The sequence below is a fragment of the Mus pahari genome, chromosome 13, assembly GCF_900095145.1.
Source record: "Mus pahari chromosome 13, PAHARI_EIJ_v1.1, whole genome shotgun sequence".
Taxonomy (NCBI): Eukaryota; Metazoa; Chordata; class Mammalia; order Rodentia; family Muridae; genus Mus; species Mus pahari.
The window spans coordinates 90,235,516-90,255,325 of record NC_034602.1 but is presented as its reverse complement, the minus strand read 5'-3'; the positions used below and the strand labels follow the sequence as shown (position 1 = coordinate 90,255,325).

General features: G+C 46.0%; 1 protein-coding gene across 1 annotated transcript in view; it reads left to right on the top strand.

The window, feature by feature from the left end:
* Window positions 1-19,810, top strand: part of Wdfy3 (WD repeat and FYVE domain containing 3) — a 227,846-nt gene that overhangs the window by 160,805 nt on the left and 47,231 nt on the right. Inside the window, exons 33-45 of the mRNA XM_029545025.1 lie at window positions 288-505; window positions 2,006-2,241; window positions 3,628-3,762; window positions 5,314-5,493; window positions 6,581-6,814; window positions 10,472-10,571; window positions 11,982-12,142; window positions 13,670-13,899; window positions 14,891-15,000; window positions 16,904-17,086; window positions 18,071-18,228; window positions 19,238-19,315; window positions 19,563-19,790. Coding sequence (XP_029400885.1) covers window positions 288-505; window positions 2,006-2,241; window positions 3,628-3,762; window positions 5,314-5,493; window positions 6,581-6,814; window positions 10,472-10,571; window positions 11,982-12,142; window positions 13,670-13,899; window positions 14,891-15,000; window positions 16,904-17,086; window positions 18,071-18,228; window positions 19,238-19,315; window positions 19,563-19,790 — 2,251 coding nt within the window. The remainder of the gene's footprint in view (window positions 1-287; window positions 506-2,005; window positions 2,242-3,627; window positions 3,763-5,313; window positions 5,494-6,580; window positions 6,815-10,471; window positions 10,572-11,981; window positions 12,143-13,669; window positions 13,900-14,890; window positions 15,001-16,903; window positions 17,087-18,070; window positions 18,229-19,237; window positions 19,316-19,562; window positions 19,791-19,810) is intronic.

Here is a 19,810-nt window from a genome sequence, read left to right as displayed (position 1 = left end):
TTCAAGGCTAGCCTGGTTGATGTATTGAGTTTTAGGACAGCTGGGGCTGGGTAGGAGAGAGAAAAGGGAGAGAGAGAGAGAGAGAGAGAGAGAGAGAGAGAGAGAACGAACATGAGCCACTAGTCCCGTATGCTGTCACTTTCTGAGACTTGCATGGGCTTTAATGAGTTGACTTGAACCCTGAAACTCACAGTGTCTCAACAACGAGGCTCAGTTGTATTTTTCTAATATGAAATGTGAGTTCCTGACACAGACTATTTCACTGAAGCCATCCTGTCTTTGATCAGGGCTTGTGAAGAGCTGGTCAGGACACTGGGTTTCGACTGGATCATGATGTTCATGGAAGAGCACTTGCATCCCACCACAGTCACGGCCGCCATGAGGATTCTCGTTGTCCTGCTGAGTAACCAGTCCATTCTCATCAAGTTTAAAGAGGGACTCAGTGGCGGGGGCTGGCTGGAGCAGACAGATTCCGTCCTGACAAACAAGATCGGAACTGTGTTAGGTAAGAGACTACGGGAGCTCGCTGCTTTAAAATAAGCAGCTGTTCTCTGCTTTTTAAGTCTTGTGTCCTCCAGTCCATGTCGTAGCCATTGAGAGTTGTGCATTTTAGTAACAATAAAAAGAAAAACTTACAGTCTTCCAAACTCAAACTAACGCCAGAGAAGAGAAAGAGTTTTACAACGTGGAAATGTAAAGAACTGGTCGTGCTTTGATTGGAACATACATCCATCTTTGACCATTATTAACTCAATAATTAGCAAGTGACAGAGGAACTGCCCAGTAGGAGGGATCAGGAGTTTGTGCTTCCTGTCCATAGCTATCCATTTGCCACGTGTCTTTGTGAATCATAAATGTGTCCTCCACAGCTCAGACTAAAAGGCAAAGACATGGCTGGGGCTGAAGTCAGTCACACAGCTGGGAGGTGTCAGAATTTAAGCTCCAGTGACTCAGACGTAAGTGGCAGCATCTAAGTCATGTGATCGTAGTGATTCAGAAATGAGACATGTGCACAAGTGTGATAGACTGCTGTACAATTTTTCTTCAACTAAGTCACACTGAGCCATTGATTAAGGTACATATACTTAAAAGCAACCCAGACATAAATTGTTCTTTTATTGTGATAAGTAATAGTTATTCTTATCCTCACACAACATTAGGAAAAAATGTGTCTCCACTTGGAATTTTAATAGCTTCAGAGCGGAAGTCAGTCATCCATCTAGTGGCTTCTGCTCACCGATTTCTGTTGGAGTCCTGGCTGACATCACTCAGCATGGAGCATTGTCCTAGGAATGGGGTGGCAGAGAAACCACGCTTGGGCTGCGTGCTACAGCTCATGTGTGCTCGGGGACTCCTGTGGAGACTGGCTGATAGATGATGCATGTTCTTAGCCATAGCAGTGGTTCTCTCCTCCAGAGGACCGTGGGTGACCCACTCAGCTTGTTGGGACCACAGCCATACTTGGCCTGGATCTGCCTTTCCCAGGCCTGGCTGCCTCTGACACAGTACAGACTGTGATGTATAAGGAAGTCATCTTTTCTAAATGTAATCTTAAACCTGAATCCATACATAATTTCAGGGCAACAAGTTTATGGGGTGTTTTGTTTTGTTGAGGACAAATGGAGTGTATTAATTACATTTTCCCGAGCGTATTTTGAAATGTTCCATCTTCTGTTTGACTCTTGGCTCAGCTCCACAGAATTCTTTTGGAAGCCTGAGTGTGCGGATGTTAGTGCTCTTTTGGGTTAAGGTTCCTCTTCTAATGAACCAGGGATTGTTTCACTAGGAGAAGTGTTCATAGACTTATATCTGGTTCTCCCAGCTCTCTGTCAAAACCTGTATCCTGTGCTAAAGATGCAGCCATTGGCTGAGAGTGGGCTAAAGAGAGCTGAGCTCTGCTGTGGGCAGCTAGCCGGCTTTACTCGTGTGAGTTCTGGACAGGTGTGTCCCGCCTGCAGCATCTGGGCTCCTGGTTGCTGACTCTCTTCCCGACTCTCTTCTCTAGGATTCAATGTGGGCAGGAGTGCCGGAGGGAGATCCACGGTCAGGGAGATTAACCGGGACGCCTGCCATTTTCCCGGTTTTCTGGTTCTCCAGTCTTTCCTCCCTAAGCACACGAATGTCCCTGCCCTCTATTTTCTCCTTATGGCCTTGTTTCTGCAACAGCCAGTGAGCGAGCTGCCCGAGAACCTGCAGGTCAGTGTGCCTGTCACCAGCAGCCGATGTAAGCAGGGTTGCCAGGTAGGAATTACCTAGTAAGGTGTCACTGTAAAATTACAGATACCGTTACTTCTGACGTTTAAAGTTTGATTTGAGAATTTTAAAAACCTGAACATTTGCTAGGTAATTGTCCTAAAAAGACATGCTTTTGTTTTGCTTCTTCTCTTTCTGGTTGTTCTGTATGACAGTCTGTGCACACAGACCTCGGGTGACAGTCACGACGGTCTGAAGGATTGTTTTGAGTAATGCAACTTTACCTAGAGATAGGATTTCACTTTCAGATCATTAAAAAGGAAGGGAGGGTCTGGGAGATGCTGAGGCTGTAAGGTGCTTGAGGACCTGGGTTCAGATCCCCAGACCCCAAGTAAAAAGCCACCATGACTGCACATCCTGTGTGACCGCTGGAGTTCATTGACAATGTGAGCCAAAGTGGTGGACTTCAGGGTCAAGGAAAGGGACTTTGTCTCAAAACATAAGAGTGAAGGCTAGAGAATGATGAAGGAGAGGCACCAGATGTCAGCCTTGGGTCTCCACACATATCTGCTTATTGTGTATGCTTGCATGTGTGCACACCTGTGAACACACACACACACAAGAATTTGATTTGAAAAATATTTTTAATTTCTCCATGGCTGAATAACATTTACATTCTCAGGAAACGATCAGTGATTTGAGTTGTCCTTGAAGACTGTTAAAATTGTCTCAATGTAGCTTACGTCTGTGGCTTCGTAAGACCTTAGCCTTTAAATTCAAATTGGCTCGTACTTGATATTCGCTATTCGAGTCACTGTCACTATTTGAGCAAACGCTTCCCATGAAATCCTGAGTAGCCCCCTTCTGTGAAATCGAGGCAGAGACTCCTGCTCAGCAGGGTGCGCCTTCCCAGGTGCTCCTGGCTCACTTGCACAGCACTGTGGTCACACAGCACTGTGGTCACGAGGGTTTCCTAAACTGCTCTCAGGAGTCTCGTCTTGTCAAAGCTTACTTGTAAGTAGCATAAATTTGAGTCATTGCCGAGTTTGGCGTTTGGAGAGTGAGTTAATTATGCTTCTAGAGACGTCTTGCTCGAGACTGTCACATTTATAATTCCATAGTTTGCTAGTGCTTGTGGGGGGTGTGGCCATATTTTGTCTTGGAAAAAAAGGGCTGAGATGGAGCAGAATGATTGCTGGTGGGCACCGTACCAACCAAGTTCTGATGTACAGAACGGAGGGTTGGCGCTGACCTGTTTATCATTACTTGGTTTAAAAGGGAGGGAGGGAGGGAGGGAGGGAGGGAGGGAGGGAGGGAGGGAGGAAGGAAGGAAGGAAGGAAAAGTAGTTTTAAAGAAATTTTAGGATATTGGAATTTCTAAGGATCTCCTAGAAAAAGCTGGTAGTGACTGGCCATTGCTCGTTTGCTCTGCAGTTTGATCTGGATTCCATCTGGACATTTATCTTTGGTGTCCCTGCCTCCAGCGGAACGGTGGTCTCTTCCATCCACAATGTGTGCACAGAGTCTGCCTTCCTGCTGCTCGGGATGCTGCGCAGCATGCTGAACTCGGTGAGTTGTGGAGGGCAGGAGGGCCTGTGTGCGCACGCGCAGTGCTGGCGGCCTTACAGACAAAGCTTGCTGGTATTTACTGTGGCCACCTACTTCCTTGTCCTGCCAGCCCCCACCCTGTCTTCTTAGCTCTGGTGTAAGGATGGGTAGTAAGAGCACAGGTTAGAGGCTGGGGGTATGGCTCGGTGCTAGACTGTTTCTCTGCCATGTGTGAGCTGGGGTTTCATACTAGGCTCTTGAGAGACCTGAAGCCACAGACTCAGGAAGCCAGGATCTGCTCCTGGTGTCGCAGACACGCTAGCTTCTTTGCACTTCTGTTTCCCAAGGTTAGATGTCTGGTGAAAACAGTGTTTACCTCATAGTGCGTGAGGATTTAATAAAGAAATATACACCCAAAATAGTTTAAAGAGTGCTAATATCACCAACATTAGATATATTTGATAGATATACATATAAAATCAAGGTATCGTGTGTCTATTAATATGGTTACATGTTGAGATTCTTTTTTGTTTTTTGTTTTTGTTTTTGGTATTGGTTTTTTTTGAGACAGGGTTTCTCTGTTTAGCCCTGGCTGTCCTGGAACTCACTCNGCCACCACTGCTCAGCCCATGTTGAGATTCTTAAACTACTCTCATTTAGATGTTAAAACATCAATAGGTGAATATTTTCTTTTTCACACTTTGTCTTATTTTGAACTTAGAGATGAAGAATTAGAAGTGACAGCCCCTGCCCCCATGTGTCCGGTGACAGATGACGCACGCACAGCTTAGAAGTGTGTGTCAGAAGGGAAGCTGGCCTAGATTCCTTGAAGTAGATATATCTGATGGCTGTAATTTTAATTCACACTGTTGTTCTATCATCCGAAAACATTAGATGCATCCCCTTGGGGTTCCCTGGGGGCCTCACTCTCATGCTGGTTCATAGCCAAATGTCTGTATTAAGGAAGATGCCACTCTCAGGGCAGGTATCAGGAAATACGTGTTTTTCAAATGCTTGTTTGTGCATCTTTTCTTTCCTGCTCACCTATAGTGCTGTGGAGTGTCAGTACTGGTATTGCACTGTGCTGTAGTGCAAGGCTCACAGGGAAAGACAACTTGGCATCTTTATCTTACTCCCCGTTTTCTGACAGGATGCACAGGAACAGTGAGCGGCTGGGATTCAGGCCATACTCACGCTGAGAGCAGCAACTGTTCTTAGCTGCGCTGCAGGGGCGCTGGCCACGTTTCTAAGGATGTGGCTGGTTTTCTGGCTATTAGATTGGTTTACATGTATGCACATACATCTTTACTCGTGTGTGATTTATAAAATTTTGGATCAATGATATCTGCAGGGTTGAAAAATAACGAATAATAAGTCCCCCTCCCTGCACACACACCCCCCTTCTACTCTCTGAATTGAGACAAGGTCTCATGTAGCCCAGGCTAACCTTAAACTAGGTAGCCGAGGATGACCTTACTCCTGATCTTCCTTCCCACAGTCCACAAGCCCAGCTTGGGTATCTTAGAAGTGTCACTTGGCTAACACGATCGCTCTCTCTTGCCCCCATGTTAGCCATGGCAGTCGGAAGAGGAGGGCTCGTGGCTCCGAGAGTATCCAGTGACCCTGATGCAGTTCTTTAGGTACCTGTATCACAACGTCCCAGACCTCGCCTCCATGTGGCTGAGCCCCGACTTCCTGTGTGCCTTAGCAGCCACCGTCTTTCCCTTCAACATCCGCCCGTACTCAGAGATGGTAAGGCGAGGGAGGGGATGGAGATGCCAGTGTGCTCTGGTGGAGAGCAGACCTTGGTTTTCCTAAGCTGCTGACCAGCTCTCTGTTTGTCACTCTCTGTCCCACCTCTCTGTCACTGTCTGCTCCTTCTGCCTTTCCTCAGAGCCTGAGCTCTGGCCTGCTCTCCTCTGCCCTCCTCCGTGCTTGCCCAGGCTCCCTGCTGACATCCACAGGCAGGCAGCAGCTATTACAGACCTTGCCCAAAAGATGGTGACTGTCCTTCGGGAGAACGGGACTGTCACCAAATGGAGCTGCTTTCTCTTTTTGTTTTGAAAAGTAGATATTTGCTGTACTTCACTTTTAACAAGTGACTCATAGAGTTGACTTTCTTTGTAAATGATAGATGTGATTATTTCTGCTCAGCTTTTCTTACCTCTTGCTCAGCCTGTTATTTTGTTACAAACGTTAATGGGAAACCTTAGGCTGCAGTCAGACACAGCAACACAGATAATTCCGTCTCACACAGCTTCTGACTCTCCTTCCTGTCATGTTGCAGGGGCTGAAGTTTTAAAAAGTGTCCATGTGCGCTTGCATGTGCGTGTGTATGAGTGTGTGTGCGTGTGTGCTCTGGAGCATGGGAGTGCTTGTATGTACATATATGAACTTCCTTATCAGCATTTGTGACTTGTTTACTGAAAAAAAAAAGAGAGAAACCTCAACCCTTGGGGATCACCATTATACTATATTCCTCCATTACCTGTGACATTGGCTTTTTTCCTATGTGCAGACGATCACCCTCATGTTACCAATTCATTTATGTGAAGTGTTTATAACCCCCATAAAGCCGGTATATTACTCACGGTCAGTCAGAGAGTGACATGGCATAGTGCCAGATGGCTGCCTTGAACACAGTCTACAGCCATGAGCGGAGAAGCTGAATGGGAAGAAGGGGCTGAGGCGGGGAGCGTGCTTCTGGTGGCACCACTGCTGCCACCACAGTTTTGTTTTGTTTTGTTTAGTATTGGGTGTTTGTTTGTTTGTTTTAGCACACGTGCTGTGAAGGCGCTACATAAACTCTGATTCGATCCTGCCTGATTTCCTTCGCTAGGTGACAGATCTGGATGATGAGGTCGGGTCTCCAGCAGAAGAGTTTAAAGCCTTCGCCGCAGACACGGGGATGAACAGGAGCCAGTCCGAGTACTGCAATGTGGGCACCAAGACCTATCTGACCAATCACCCGGCTAAGAAGTTCGTCTTTGACTTCATGCGGGTCTTGATCATCGACAACCTCTGTCTCACCCCAGCCAGCAAGCAGACGCCACTGATCGATCTGTTGTTGGAGGTAATGACAAAGAGACAAATGTGTAGCACCTTCCTTTTATAGTGAGAGAATTCATCCCCGATTACGGTCTGTGCAGAATACTTTAGGCTTCCGGTTCTCCTGGATGATGTCTGGGCAGAACACGGGAGGGTGCATGGCTTTTATCGTCACACACGTGTTATTCTCTGTTTGTTCTGCTTTTCTCATTCTCTAAACAGCCTTCTGCCTTAGTCCTTTATCAACTTTTTTTTTTCCCCCTTTGGCAAACTTTTCTGTTAAGGGTCAAATGATACTGCAGGTTTGTGGCACAGTTCTTCACCTGTGCAGTTCTACTATGAAGGAGCTGGGGAAGAAATAGGGCTCAGTGAGTCCAGACCCAGGCTGCATCTAGCTCATAGGCAGGAGTATGCGTATGCCAGCCCTCACTCTTCCCGATGTCCCGATTCAAGCAGTCGCCATCACCCACCGCCACCCCCACGCAGTACTGCTACCCCTGTCCGGTGCAGCTTACAAAGTTTTCCCACAGGCAGCAGGCTCCTGTTCATCCCTTCCTGTGATGGGTGACAGGAAATAGCTGCACGGGAGAAGAGCGACTCCACAGCTCAAGTGCCATCATGGCTGGCTGTAGAGGTAAACCATCTCCGAAAACTGCTCTCAGATGCTCATCTAGAGCTGGGCATGCCGCCCTATAAGAGACTGTACAAGGCCGTGGCTTTGATTCCAAACAGTGGTATCAAATGATCAAGATGAGAAGATAGTCACCTATTGGTATCACTAAAGAAAATAGATCAAGGGGCTGATGAGATGGCTCAGTGGGTAAGAGCGCTGACTGCTTTTCCAAAGGTCCTGAGTTCAAATCCTGGCTGGTTCTTCTGGTCATTGCATGCACAAAGTGCCAAAGAGCCTTGCTGTGCATTATATGAGGTGAGGGGGGTGGGGGGGGGGCGGGCTGCTCTCTTCAGAGGGAGGAATGGAAGAGCCCTCCACTTCACACACAAGCAGTTCCTCTGCTCCCTCTAGTGGCCAATACAGTTACACAACCTCAAAACCATTCCTGAGGAAAAAAATCTCAGTGTGGCCAATTAAAAGAAGTGGCCACAGAATTTAGGAGCATTTTAACCAGGCCACAAGTGTTTAAAATGGGCAGAAAGAATAATGTGTCAGCAGTAAGCCTTGCCTGATAGAACTTGTTCCTCTGGGGACCTTGAGGAGGTCACGGGGCTAGAGCTGGAGCTTGCTGGCAGAGCCTTGTGGTAGCCGTCGGGGACAGAGCTCACTGATGGAGCCTGGTGATAGCGCTCCATGGCAGAGCTCGGTGATGGGCAAACGAGACAGCATGTCACCCAGTAATTCTGAAGAGCCTTGTGTTTAGGTTCCAGCTCTGTGACCTTGTCAAGCTCTGTACCTACTTGACTGTTTATTCATCTGTACAGTGATCTAACAATCGAGCCCGTGTCTGATAACTATAATGAAAATTAAACAAGATAGCACAGGTAATAGTTGGTAGTCCTGGCACTTGAGACATACAGGAAAGTCAAGAGGCCTGGCTTAAGAGTATGAATGATTAAAGATTATTAAGATTATTATTAGTGATTGTTCTTGGCCTCTGCCTGAGTAGCTGGACTTGCTACAGGTCAGATTGAGACAGGGGTGGGAGCACATGAGAGCGGAGCAGAGGAGTCAAAGCCAGGTCAGGTGAGGTTGGTCGTGAACATTTCCTTTCTTCTGCATGATGGCTCCTTTACAAAGAAGGAATGGGGGGTTTCAGAGGAACATGCCTCTCTAACCAACAGGGCATCCAGCCCCGAGTATTTCTTACATCAGGACTTAACTGCCACTGAAAGTATCTCTAGTTCCAGAAGGAGTTGTGGATGCATTTAGTCCTCTGATGCTTCAGAGTGACGATGAAATTCATATTTATTACTGGCCTGAGTTGCCTAATTCAAATGGTCCTCCTGGGAGTCACAGCAGCCTAGCTTTGAAAGAACTTAAGATTTTGTGAATGTGGGCACCGCTGTGACCTATAAAATAATCCATTAGAGTGTTCTCATGTGCCAGCTACAGGGCTTTGGTATTTACATTTATGTCATTAACTGCCAATTGTCACTTTGAAATAGATATGTCCCCATTTTAGAGAGAGGGTGTGACTCTTGGTTTTCAACTTGACACAACTAGAGTCATTTTGGAAGAGATACTCTTAGTTGAGGACATGACACTACAAGGTGGCATTGTGGGCCATGCCACCCCTGGACAGGTGGTCCTGGGTTGTATAAGGAAGTGGCTGAGCCAAGCCATGAGGAGCAGGTGGGATGGTCAGAAATACTTGAAGGCTGTGGTTCCCTGTTTGTCTGCGAAGCACCAATAGCACGCCTCCACCTACATATACAAGAACGCTGTGGCAGTTGGAACTGTTCACTGTGTGTCAAAGGTCTGGCATTTCAAAAGGACAGCAAAGGGATTCTTCTTGCCATTTGCCAGGCTGTGTACTTGAAAGCTGGTTGCCTGGGCTGTTCTGCCTAATGGCCATCAGAAACAGCTGACAGTCAGTAGTTCAACTGTGTCCTAAACTTTTGCTCAAAATAAGCACTCCGCAGATCTCCATCAGAATGCCAGCCACACAGCTGTTGACCATGAACAAACCGCACTGCCCATAGACAACTGGAGGAGCATCCTCATTGGCTCCAGCCAGCCACAGTGCTTCCCTTCACAGATGGGAAAAAACACAACCCATAGCTTCTTCCCTCTTAACGAAATGAAGCTCCACACTGAATTGTGGGCCTAAGTTATTTTTTCTTTGAATATCTCTTCCCCATTGAGGACTCTTGGCTACTGTATTTCTTGAGTTTTTACATTTACTTTAATGACTTTATGGCTTATTTCATATGCTTTTCCTTATAAACTGCTGAAATGAGATATAGTGGTGAATTACCAAATATTTTTCACATCTTATTGTTGTAGTAAATATCATTTGGGGGAGGGGTTTACTTCAGTTAGATGATATAGTTCCCAAATAAAAGACACAAAAGCCTTTATATTTACAATAAGCCTTAAAACACCAGAGCTGGGTAGATATCAACGCTCTATGCTTTTTTTGTCCACTTCCCTGTCAATAACCCCGAGGTATAACTTGGCACTTTCAGCTTGGGCTGGCCCTCATGGCCACGTGCTCAAGAGTCCACCTACCCCATGGTGACTTCTTCCTTCTTCCTCTCTCCTCCCATGGTCCCTGCCTGAGACCCCAGTGGGATCTCTAGCCCTGCCGACCTCTCTGCCCAGCTACAGGCTGTAGGGATCTTTATGAATAAATCGGGGATAATTTGGGGCAAGGTTTACACAACAAATGGTGGTATTTGTAAGGATTTGTTCATCTTGGAGCAGCCAGGCCTTGGGATTCGGTATTTGCCCTTTGAATACACAGCAGTACCCATTTGAGATCAGGGTTTGGAAAGAATCATTTCGGAGATGGGGCTTTTTCTTTATACTGTTGAAGATTCTGTGGTTTGAAGAGGAAGAATATGGTTGTAAGCACAGATGACCCTCCTGTGCCAGTCTCCCCCGTAGACCAGCTTGGGCTGGTTTCTTCTTTCAGACATAGTTTACAATGTAACTGTGGTGGAGCCCATGTTTCCGTAGTTAGTATTTCTGATTCCCATGTGTGTGTGTTGTTTTAATATACAGGCTTCCCCTGAGAGATCTACAAGAACTCAGCAGAAAGAGTTCCAGACGCACGTTCTGGACAGTGTGATGGATCACTTGCTGGCGGCTGATGTGTTATTGGGTAATGCTGGGTTTAATTTCTAAAGGGTTTGTATTGTCACTTTCCCCTCTCCAAGCGCCACATTCTGTCTCTTTAGTCTGGCCCATTGTATGACTTTTTTGTGTGGAATGTTTGAGATGATACATTCATGGTTTTGCGCACAGCTGTTTGCTAGTGTCACTATAGAGAGCTGTCTCATATGCTTTCCGTATTGTTGCTGGGAGACATATGAAATGTTCCATGTAGAGACAACACCACTGCTGTAAACACTCTTATTCGGGAGCTACAGACATGTAGAGAATGTGTGTCTGTATGGTCGTGAAGTTTCCAGGATGTGCACGCTAGTCTTCAGGGTGTGTTTCTGAAGGTCAAAATGCACTGGACTGTGTTCTCTTAAAGCGCTTGTATTGAACTGCCATATGGAAGCAACACTTGAGGCATTTACAATAGAGACATCACGTATGTATCAGACAACATGAAATTTCAAAGAGAAGAAAATGTATCGGCTTGAAGCCAGGCATAGTGTGGCTACCTATCATTCAGTCGTGATGCCAGAAGCTACATCAGGACCATTGCAGGTTCAAGGAGAGCCTAGGCTACCTCATGAGACCCTTCTCAAAAAGCAAAAGTGTAAGAAGTTGTAGCAACTTACTTTGTATGCTACTCTCGAGTGGTCACTTGAATCGTAGAACCTCTGTGCTGGTAAATTAATATTTTGCAAAGTAACTTTGCCAGAAGTAATCTTCAGTCAGTATGTAACTGTGTGTTCAAAACTCGACATCAGCTCACATTTTTGTGCCTGTTCTCTGCTGAGGTCATCTGTGCCGCAAAAGGATACAGAATGAGCGCCCTAGCAGGGGATGACAAAGGAACTTGTCTGTGGAGCCTCGGGATGGTACAGTGTGGGAGAAGAGGCTGGTCTGAGCCAGTGTGCTCACAGCAGCCCAAGGGGGTCACCTGGTTAGGGGAGACTGCACTGCTGGTCACAGCTGTCTGAGGCACTTGACTGGTTTCTTCTGGATCTTATGCCACCTTATCACTGTGGGAAGTGCGCTGCCACCTTATCACTGTGGGAAGTGCGCTGCCACCTTATCACTGTGGGAAGTGCGCCACAAAGAGTTTTCTTTGGCTTACTTTTCATTCCCGTTCATTATTCACAGATAACCCATCTTTAATTGAACTTTTTTATAGGGTGGAAATATACTGACTGTTGCTGATAGTTCTAGTTTCTCACAGGCTGGCTTTAAGTGTAAGACTTTCAGCCCACAAAGCTTTAAACTTGAGAAAATATTCTTTCCAGTGTTTATCCTGATTTCCATCTGTGCATGTCCTTAAGATAGTCCCTAAGAGCATGCGCTCATGGTTCATGAGGACAGTCGGGTACACCCAGCTTGCCTTAGCCTGTGTCTTTCTTTTCCTACCTGGACTTAGGGGAAGATGCATCTCTGCCTATTACCAGTGGAGGGAGCTACCAGGTATTGGTGAACAACGTGTTTTACTTCACACAACGCGTGGTGGACAAGCTTTGGCAAGGCATGTTCAACAAAGAATCTAAACTTCTTATAGATTTTATCATTCAACTCATCGCACAGGTAATCCATCGTCACTATTCACTGGAGTGCATGTTTTTCTTTGGATAATCTTTTTCCTATTGTGTCAAAATTACCAGAAGTAGATGTAACTAATGAGATAGTGAATATTCTCAGGTGTACCCAATCTTTGTAAAAAGTGAATTTAAAACTACGTACTTTGAACTCCTCTCCCTCACCCGGGGCCAGTGCTCTCCAGGGGAAGGTACCTGGCGTTTTCAAACTGTGATTGTTCTAACCAAGCCCCACCCACATGCATTAAATACCTTAGTTAATACAACTTGATAAGTTTTTATGTTATTGTATGAAAACTACGGACATGAGATCCATACTGAGGGGACGTTCTTCTGTTAGCTGAGCCTCCACTGTTGTCATCTGCAGTCCTTAGAGGATGCATTTCCCCTCGTGTATGCTTGCCTGAAGAGCATTTGACACATGAGACTAATCTTACTTTATAATGTAGAAAAATGGGAAATAGTTTCCCCTGTATATTATGGTTTCTGGTTTTGTGTGTTTGAGTTTTGTGTGTGTGTGTGTGCCTGTGTGTTTCTTGTGTTTTCTTTTCATTCTGCTTTTATTGTTTTCCTTTTGGTTTGGGTTGTTGTTTCTTTCATTTGTTTTCTAACAAGAAAGATGAAGAAACAAAACAAAGGGCATGTAGTTTAGTAGGTGGGGAAAATCAAAGTAGTTGGGCATATAGATTCTGATCTGGCAAAGATCAGAATCTATAGCCAGAAGAAATAAAATTTTCAACTAAAAAAAAAACATGGCAAATTTCCTTTCACAATTACATGAGTGACATATGGTGATTATGACCAAAATTAAAGATGTAAAAAGTAAATGAAAAGAAAAAAAAAAACCTCTCCTCCTTATGCCATACTGCAACACTTGCCCTGTGCTGTGTTCTGCGGGTGTAATTGGGTGGACCATTCGCTCTGATGATGCACATTTATAGTTAAGCCAAAGAGAACAGCTCTCAACTGTGGGGTGAAGCCCCAGCCCAGCATAGCACCCGCTGGAGTTCTGGTCAACTCTTTAGTCAGCGTAAGAGACCATTCATCCTGACTAGGGTAGTGTGGCAGTGACCTCCTCACAGGGGATATTTGTACAGGACTCTCTTCATTCTTTTTTTTTTTTTTTTTTTTTTTTTAAGATTTATTTATTTATTATATGTAAGTACACTGTAGCTGTCTTCAGACACTCCAGAAGAGGGCGCCAGATCTTGTTACGGATGGTTATGAGCCACCATGTGGTTGCTGGGATTTGAACTCCGGACCTTCGGAAGAGCAATCGGGTGCTCTTACCCACTGAGCCATCTCACCAGCCCCGACTCTCTTCATTCTTAAACTGCATTTATGTGTCTCGTGGGTTCTGAATCCGTAATAGCAAGGTCGCAGGATTTTTAAGCCAAGCACTCCGAGGACTTAGCATGACGGCTGTTGGGTAGTAGCCGATGCGAGCGTGCTTGTGAACGACAGTGGGGTTTGCATTTTTGTCCTCTTACTGAAAAGATTTCTATTATTTCTTCAGTCGAAGAGACGGTCACAGGGCTTGTCGCTGGATGCAGTGTATCACTGCCTCAATCGGACCATCTTGTACCAGTTCTCCCGCGCGCACAAAACTGTCCCCCAGCAAGTTGCCCTTCTGGATTCACTCCGGGTGCTTACTGTGAACCGGAACTTAATCCTGGGACCAGGAAACCATGACCAGGAATTCATTAGCTGTCTTGCTCACTGCCTGATTAATCTACATGCTGGAAGGTAAGTCTCGCGGTCCCGTTGCCCTGTTGTCAGTGATTGCTTATGTGATAATGATCGCCTTCTTTCTTCACCGCTTCATGAAAGCCGTACAGGGCAAGTGTTGCATTTTAGCAGAAACAATGAGGATTTTTGTTTTCCTTTTCATTTAGTTTTACATCTAAATCTTTCATAATCACCATATGTCATTCATGTAATTATAAAAGGACATTTTTATTGAAAAAATATGTTTTATACAATAATCCTGATCATGGTTTCCCCTCTGAGGTTCTCCCCACTGACCCACCAATACACCCCTTTTCTTTCTCTCTCTTATAAAACAAACAGGTTAACAAAACAAAAACAAATAAACCAGAATAAAAAGAAAACAGAAAAACGGCAAGAAACTCCCAGGCACACATGTGCACAAACAAAATCCCTAAAAGCACAAAACCAGGAACCTTATATGCCAGCAAAAGCCAGTAAGAAATAAACAAGTAGATAAATCCCAAAGCAATGTGAGAGGCGTGCCTACAACATTATCGCTGGGTTCCTGTTGTGTCGGCCGTCTACTGCTGTAGAAGGAAGAGTGTAGTCATCTTCAGGGAGGGAAGAGCTTGGTACCTCAGAGCAGCTGTTAGATGTCTCACTGCTACTGAAGCCAAGAAGAGTGAGCTACAGACCGGGGGGGCCACAGGCATGCAAGCAGTGGTCCTAGAGAAGAGACCTCTTTGTAATCTTAAGATAAAGACATTAGGGCTAATCTAAAGCTCCCTAATGTTAACGCGGCAGTCTGGATCCCTAGAAACTTTCTGAACCACAGGCAGCTCTGTGCGCTTGTGAGATCATCCCTTAAAAATGGCGCCTCTGCGGTCACTCAGCCTGCTGAATGTCTGTCTGGCGGTAACGGAATGATGTGTTGGGGCCTGTGCTTACACGCGTCTGCAGAGTAATTCGTAGTGATTATAGCTTTCGGCTATACCATCCCTTCAGATATCTGGTTTGAATGTTTCAGCAGTGTGGAAGGATTTGGACTGGAAGCCGAGGCTCGCATGACCACGTGGCACATCATGATTCCCTCGGACATCGAACCAGACGGTGGCTACAGCCAAGACATCAGTGAAGGTAACCTTCCCGCTGATGGTGCTAGTATTGTTCATTTCCTGTCTTTACACATAACAACAGTGGGTTCAAACACTGCTAACACAGCCAACCCGCACACATGCCAGCCTACACGCAGACAGCTAAGCCCGATGACAGTCACCCTGAACCTTCGGAAACCTGGTGGCAGCTGCTGCAAATGCTAACCAGCGTTGCCTAGAACTGCTGATGTTTGTGTTGGCATGTCCCCACTAGAGACAGGTGTCTTCTGAGACAGGTTGTTATTGGTACCACTTGATACCTTCTGTGTTTATTTTTGAGTCAGGGTTTCACTACATACCCAGGCAGACCTTGAACTCACTGTGTGAGCTCTGCAGACCAGCCTCGCCAGTCTCTCTGGGAACTCATGACACTGTAGATTGTGGAGGTGCTCTGACCGACTGAATTAGTCTCCAGGGCTGGTGACTGTCAATCACAAGCCCTTCTAGGGGCTCAAAGGCTTGCTAAGGAAGGATGGGCAAGCGGCTGTGAGTGGGGTATAAACTGAAGCAGGTACAGGGGAGTGCGGAGGGTCCTCAACAAAACCAAACAAATAAAACAGAAGCCAGCTGTGTGGTACACACCTTTAATACCAGCACTCAGGAGGCAGAAGCAGGCAGGTGCCTGTCAGTTCAAGGCCAACAACCAAAACTATAGTGAAGCCCTATCTCAAATGAAAAAAAGCTACTGTGTGGCCTACATTATGGCCTCTCCTGGATATATACCTAAAGGGCTAAGTTAGCTTACCATAGAGATATCTGAATATCCACGTTGATGTCTGTGCTGTGCCGCTACTCACAACAGCCAGGAAGTCGAAAAGAAATTGTGCACATAGACACAATGGGGTTTTGTTTAACATAGAGAAAAAGGCATCTTCTCATTGCCATTTGCAGAAAAAAGAAAGATGGTTCTAGAAATCGCTATTAAATGAAATAAGCTGGACTCAGAAAGAGATGCTACCCGTTTACGTCATATGTGCGACCTAGATTTAAATGTGTGTATGTGTAAGAGAGATGGGGAGGTTGTGAGAGTTAAAGGGTCACCGTGAGAGAATGGGGGGAGATCCTGAGAGCGAGGTGAGAGAAGAATGTGGTGGGATACAGAAGACAAGGAAGATGGGGCTCTGTGGGGGAAGGGAGAGGACCAGAAGGAGAGTAGGAGAGGGCAATGCACAAGAGTTGACTGAATGGTGTGTGTGTGTGTGTATGTGTGTGTACATATATACATGTGCATGTGAATATGTGTGTGAGTATGTGTGTGGGAAAACACCATAATGAAAACATCTAAGGATACTTGTTTTGTATTCTATCTGAAAATTAATTTAAATATTAAGAAAATTAAGTAAAAAATTGTTTTTAGTATATGTGTGTGTACATATATACATGTGCATGTGAATATGTGTGTATGTGTGTGAGTATGTGTGTGGGAAAACACCATAATGAAAACACCTAAGGATACTTGTTTTGTATGCTATCTGAAAATTAATTTAAATATTAAGAAAATTAAGTAAAAAATTGTTTTTAAGGGCCTGAGAATATAGCCCATTGACAGACTACTAGTGGTCCTGGATTCAGTTTGGGGTTAAGGACTGAGATATCGATTCTTATCTGAAAGTTGGTAGATAAATGCTTGCAATTTTTTTTTAATTTTATAAGTGAATAATACAGCATCTTCTCATGAGTGTAAAGTTTGTTTTAATATTTTCCACATAGGCAAAACTTAACTTTGGCTTATCAACATTAAATACCTCTTTTCACTGAACTGTATATAATCTAATTGTTTTGTTTTACAATTAAATGTAATAGTTCAGATTCCCAGATGGAAAGCAGGACGAAGAGAGCTGCCTTTGTGTTCTCTCTGGATCCTTTTCTTTCCTTCCGCTTCCTAGGGCGCCAGCTTCTCATTAAAGCCGTCAACAGAGTCTGGACCGAGCTGATCCACAGTAAGAAACAAGTCCTGGAGGACCTCTTCAAGGTCAGCCTGCCTGTGAACGACAGGGGCCATGTGGACATAGCCCTGGCCCGGCCGCTCATCGAAGAGGCTGGTCTGAAATGCTGGCAGAATCATTTGGGTAAGAAGGGTCCCTGGGGTCCCACTGGAGCCGCCCCCGAGCGCACTGCAGACTGCTTCCGCCTTGTACAGCTCAGGCTCTGCTCTGGCCACCCATGGGCTTAGACCCTAGCACCTCGCAGATGACACAATCTAAGCTAGATCCCCACAGCCTCTTATCTGTAACACTGGGATTTTAGAAGCCCGTAAAACGTGGTTTTCTTATTAAAACTGCCTTGGTAGCTGTTTTTATCCCTATACAAACCCTCATCTGTTTGGTTCTGGTGATATCGAAGTGCTACACTATGGGGTACTGCCGTGGATCCCCGGCGATTAGCTGTGTACACTGTTTGCACTTCATTGCCTTCTTAAAACGTACAACATTTTGTGTTCCAAAATATTCTCAACAACAAAAGTTTTCGGGTGACGGACTGAATCGTTAGCATAGAGATACATGATAGTTGAAATTTTCACATAAGTGGAGGAGTGGCGTCATCACCGCCAAATATTAACTCAGCCACTGTGTAATTGTCAAGCGCCCATCCTCAAACAGGATCAGCAGTAGTACGTCTGTGATACCTGAAAGACAGACGTATGTACCTCTGAGGTAGCAACTCTTGTAGCAGTTCTTCATCTGGGTGACTCGTCCCCAGATCTGTTCCCAGGCACAAGAAAGGAGCAGGGGCCACTGAGTTCTACATTGCCGCGTGTTCTCTGTCTGTAAGCCTAAGGGGTTTCATGTACACAGCTCAATGACAGACCGGAAGTCAGAGCTGTAAAGTAGAACTGCGACAGAAGTTGTGCAGTCTGGTCTGACTCACAGTCTAGTTTCTCACTGCACTGCGGTCAGATTTTCGTACTGCGCTTGACCACTGAGAGCAGCAGCTACAGGAAGGGAACAGCAGATAATGGGGAGAGGGTTGTGATCTATAACGGTAATGTGAGAACAGAAAAAGACTAATAAGTACGTGTTAAACTGTACAGTTGCTTGATTTTAAACTTACAGCCCACGAGAAGAAATGCATAAGTCGGGGAGAAGCCTTGGTGCCCACCACACAATCCAAACTGTCCCGGGTCAGCAGCGGCTTTGGTCTGTCCAAGCTAACAGGCTCGAGAAGGAACCGGAAGGAGAGTGGCCTCCATAAGCACAGCCCTTCCCCGCAGGTACAAGGCTCAGCTGCATGGCCGGGCGGTCAGTGGTTCAATCTCCAGGGTTGCAGTGTTTTATATAACCCTGCTAACATATGCAAGCAAAGTCTTGAAGTGTGGAGCTTTTCTACATTCCGCTTTAGAAGAGAGAGAGGGGGCTGGCAGATTCTAGAGTGTCTTCCTTTTGTAAAGGGCACGTGGCACTGGGTGTGTATATCTGACTCATAACTGCATCCAAATGGCAGTCAGAGACTGAAAGATTATTAAAATGTTTTCTGACTTTGAATAATTCCCTTATTGATAATTACAGGGATCATAAGGCGGTAACAGAGGAGTGTTTATCGTTATAGCCCAGTTGTGATTGATTTTATTAAATCTCCCTCCTCCATTAACCTTTCATCCTCATACTTGACCCTTAGGCCCGGGGCTGTGTAGAAAGGGTCTGAAGGAGTTGGCGTGTAGCCCGCATATGTCGTGCCACGCTAAGCTTCTGAGAAAGGAATTTTGAGGTGGGGCCCAGTATGTAGGAAGAGGATCAGGGAATGCCCCGTCCCTACAGAGAAGAGCAGGGGACTGTTCCCTGGGAAGCCCCCCTGTCGTGTGCCTCACCCTACTTGACCAAGGAAGAACATGGGCCAAGCTGATCTCTCAGACTTAGCTGGTCTGCACTGAGCCTCAGCCACTGAGCCCCACACCCCAGCTCAGCCATACGTTGGCTCTGCAGGACCGTGGCACTTCTGGCTCTGCAGGACCGTGGCACTTCTTCGCAGCTGAGTTGGTTCCTGTGTGTGCCAGCAGAGCTCCAGTGCTGGGGTGGGAAACTGCAGATCTGTGGCTGCTGCCTAGCCCCAGTTGTCGTATATCATTTAGCGTGTTTGCTTTTGTTTTCTATAGCAGCACATTGGCCAGATTTTAACTCACCGTTCAGCATTTATTTCAGGCACCATTAATTTTCAAAAATAAATTAATTAAATAAGTAAATAAGTCAGGAAAGTTGAAGGCCTCTTTCTCCGTGGTTTGTCAGGAGATATCCCAGTGGATGTTCACACACATCGCTGTTGTGCGTGACCTGGTGGACACACAGTACAAGGAGTACCAGGAGGTGAGCATCCGGAACCGTGGTGGTCAAGTGTCTGGCGTCCTCAGCTGGGATGTCTGTCACACTCTCTGCCCCCAGCAAACCCCCGCCTCTCATAAAACCACTAGCTCTCTTTCCTTTAAACTAAAATACGATTCATAACATTTACTGAAATGGCTTGAATGGCTTCGCTTCCCCCATTACAACCCCGTTCCAAGCCAGCTGCGCCTTTCTGTTGTTGAGAAGCCAACCTGGCCCCTCTCCCCCCCAGCGTCAGCAGAACGCCCTGAAGTATGTGACCGAGGAGTGGTGTCAGATCGAGTGTGAACTGCTGCGGGAGCGGGGGCTGTGGGGCCCCCCCATCGGCTCCCACCTAGACAAGTGGATGCTGGAGATGACGGAGGGGCCCTGCAGAATGCGCAAGAAAATGGTGCGCAATGACATGTTCTACAACCACTATCCCTATGTGCCGGAGACGGAGCAGGAAGCCAGCGTGGGGGTGAGTACGCGCCGGCCTCA